We start from the raw sequence: 2,884 nt of genomic DNA, 5'->3' as shown, positions 1-2,884 counted from the left end.
AATCGATTCATGTTTTTGTTTTTTTTTTCTTCCTCCGGTCTATTTTTATACATTTGCTCCTGGGTGTAATTCTCCCTCCCGTGCTGCGGTGGCGCTGAACCTATTTTGCCCTCCTACCTCGCTTCCTGGTTATACTCTTACAGCAGTGTGTTGCAGTGAGCTTGACACAGACATTTTTGATTTATGCCCAATATTGAAGCGTGGTCTGAGCTACACGCTCTGGGTCTAGATACGTCTCAGGTGGTGAGGAAGTGGGGGCGAGTTTAGTCCGACGACAGAGGGACATGAGGGCCAAAATTAGCGGAGATCCAGGTGGAAAAAGGGTCTCAGCGTTCTCGCGCACCTCGCTCTTTTAGCGGGTCAAATTTCACGAGTTTTGTTCCGCAATTTCAGTCATAAAAACCAAACAAGCCGGCCTCCTGTCTGCGGCACTGTCTGCCGTCAGCTACAATTTGGGAGAGGTGCATCAGAGCGTCTGTGGAGGGGGCCGGACGCCTGGAGCCGAGGTATTGAATTGCACTCATTGCACTGATTTTGTGCAGTATTTTCTGATGCAAGGCCTTTCAGAATCTATAACGCAGGGGTATTATTATTTTTCAGTGAATAAGGTTTTAATTGGCCTAGGTGGAGTGCAACTTTTCTACTTCTGTTATTTGCTGTTGTTTCTCAAAAAAAAAAATGCATAACGATATTACAGCTTTTATTGATTTATTACAAATTTGAAACATTATAAAGCCTGTAAGGTGTAAAAAAAAAAAAATTAACCAATTATCGAATCTTATTGTGGTGTATTCTTGAGTATCGAAAATAATCGAGTCGTTGGGTCAGGAAATCGATACTGAATCGAATCGCCATGATGGATGTGATTTACACCCCTACTAAGAAATAACAATGGTTTACCTGGAGAAAATTTTCATAACAATGAAATGGCAAACTTTTTTTTATTATATTCTTAATTTCTTAAAAAGATATTTAGTGTCTTTTAACTAAATTAGTAAATCTATAACTTTCTGTTTATCTAAGGCATTGATAGAATGTGACACAGAGAACTTTACAAAATGGAAAACATTTAAGAAAGATAATTTCACAAGGTGTTTTATTTTTTTTTTTACTATATTCCTGGTGGAGCCGATGTAAAGCTATGGATGAACATGCATGCAAATTGGTTTGTTGGCATCCCTGGTAAAGATGTGCAAAAAGCTTTAGAATAAAAATCAAGGCTTAAACTCATTCTGGAAGAAAATGAATTTATTGAATCATAAAAAATGGGGAAAACGATCTTATGTAATAAAAGGTTATATTTAACAAAATCACCTTTGAAGAGAAATATTCTCTCCTTGCTGATAGTTTCTCTCTCAGGTTGGGGTAAATCCTCTCTGGTTTTATTTTCTTTTATTGAATAGAACTTAGTTCAGGAGATTGAAGGGATTACAAGCAGAGGACTTAACATGCGTGTCAGTTTTTTTACTTTGAGCTTCTTTTTTACTATTTTAGCTCAGCTGAACAACTGGATTCCACTTACCTTTTTCACTAAAGCTTATCAGGGCTTAAAATGAGCGAGTTTGCTACCAGCAGCGTAGTCCCAACAATCTGGCTGCTTTGTAAGCCAAAACAGGTGATTAGATTTAAATCAGAGGGGCTTTACTGTAGGAGCTGTGGGGGAAACGCTCATACTATCATGGAAAAAAAGCATAGTCGTCCTTTAATGGACTCCAATGTTGGAATGCAGAACTCCATCTTATATTTTTGAAGAACCAGATCAACCAAAGCAGAGCTATCAAGATATCCAGACCTCTGATTGATTCGGTCAGCTGTAGTCTGGGAGCTCACAGCGCCCCCTATGTGCAGGTAATGCTGATGACACTGAGCAGTTTGGTCCTCTGGTTCCTGAGGTTCCTGCTCCTCCATCCTACCCTCTAATTCTGGACAGAGACCCCGTGCCGGAGGAAATCGTAAGATCAGATTCTCACCATTTGAACCAATGATTCAAGTTTTTTTTTTTTTTTTTTTCCTTCTTCTGTCAAATCTCACCCTCTATCCCTCTGTTTCGTTCCACCAGGAGCTGGAGGCCTACGTCTCCGACTCGGACTCTGACGGGGAGGGAAGAGGGTCGTGGTCCGACTTGCTGTCCCCAGAGGAGCGGGAACGACAGCGGAGGGAGAGGGAGGAGTCTCGTCGCGTCCTGTCTGAGCTGAAAGCCGTCCTGGGCTTCCGCGCGTCCGACGGGGAGAGGATGAAGAGGAAGCAGATGCTGTTCAGCGACCAAGGTCTGCACTGGAGTTATTCTTGGAATGAGGCTGCTGCAGGCTGAAGCGCCTCCCCCCCAGTTTCTCTCACTCAGGATTTCACTTTCCTGTAGTTAACCATACATTCTTATTTTCAGTTAATCTTGGGCTGTACTTTAATGAATACACCATAGAACTCCAAAAGCACAAAATGTTTAGCTTCTTACAATCTTACAATCTAAGATTTACAGCTACCAACAATCTATAGCCCTGAATATTCATGTCACAATCACATACATCAATGATTTAAGCGGTGGAGAACAATAAATGTTTTGTATTCAGCCCCCTTAACTTGGATACCCCTCAATGAAATCTGCAAACCTCTTAGAAACACGATAGCGACTGAGCCTTATAAACTAATGTCTGCACTCAAACTCCATGCAGTCTGGATGCGTTTAAGTAAATTTAAGTTCAGAAGTGGAAAGAAATGATCTACAGGTGCGAAAAAAAAGGAATCAAAAGGGGTTGTAGCTTTTATAAAAAAAAAAATAATAATCAAGATCTGGTTCTACAAAGATGCAGTTTTTAATACTTGGTCCTCATAAAGTTAACTACTCTGAAAGTTGTCAAGGGGCTAAGTCAAACTCCAAGCCAAAGCT

General features: G+C 40.8%; 1 protein-coding gene across 2 annotated transcripts in view; it reads left to right on the top strand.

Moving 5' to 3' along the window:
* vezt (vezatin, adherens junctions transmembrane protein) overlaps positions 1 to 2,884 on the top strand; it is an 18,541-nt gene that overhangs the window by 13,677 nt on the left and 1,980 nt on the right. For both annotated transcript variants that reach the window (XM_015376567.1, XM_015376557.1), the window contains exons 10-11: positions 1,849 to 1,952; positions 2,060 to 2,267. In XM_015376567.1, coding sequence (XP_015232053.1) covers positions 1,849 to 1,952; positions 2,060 to 2,267 — 312 coding nt within the window. The remainder of the gene's footprint in view (positions 1 to 1,848; positions 1,953 to 2,059; positions 2,268 to 2,884) is intronic.

This window comes from Cyprinodon variegatus, unplaced genomic scaffold, assembly GCF_000732505.1.
Source record: "Cyprinodon variegatus isolate N-32 unplaced genomic scaffold, C_variegatus-1.0 Scaffold7, whole genome shotgun sequence".
Classification (NCBI taxonomy): Eukaryota; Metazoa; Chordata; class Actinopteri; order Cyprinodontiformes; family Cyprinodontidae; genus Cyprinodon; species Cyprinodon variegatus.
This window is presented reverse-complemented; position numbering and strand designations above follow the sequence as displayed.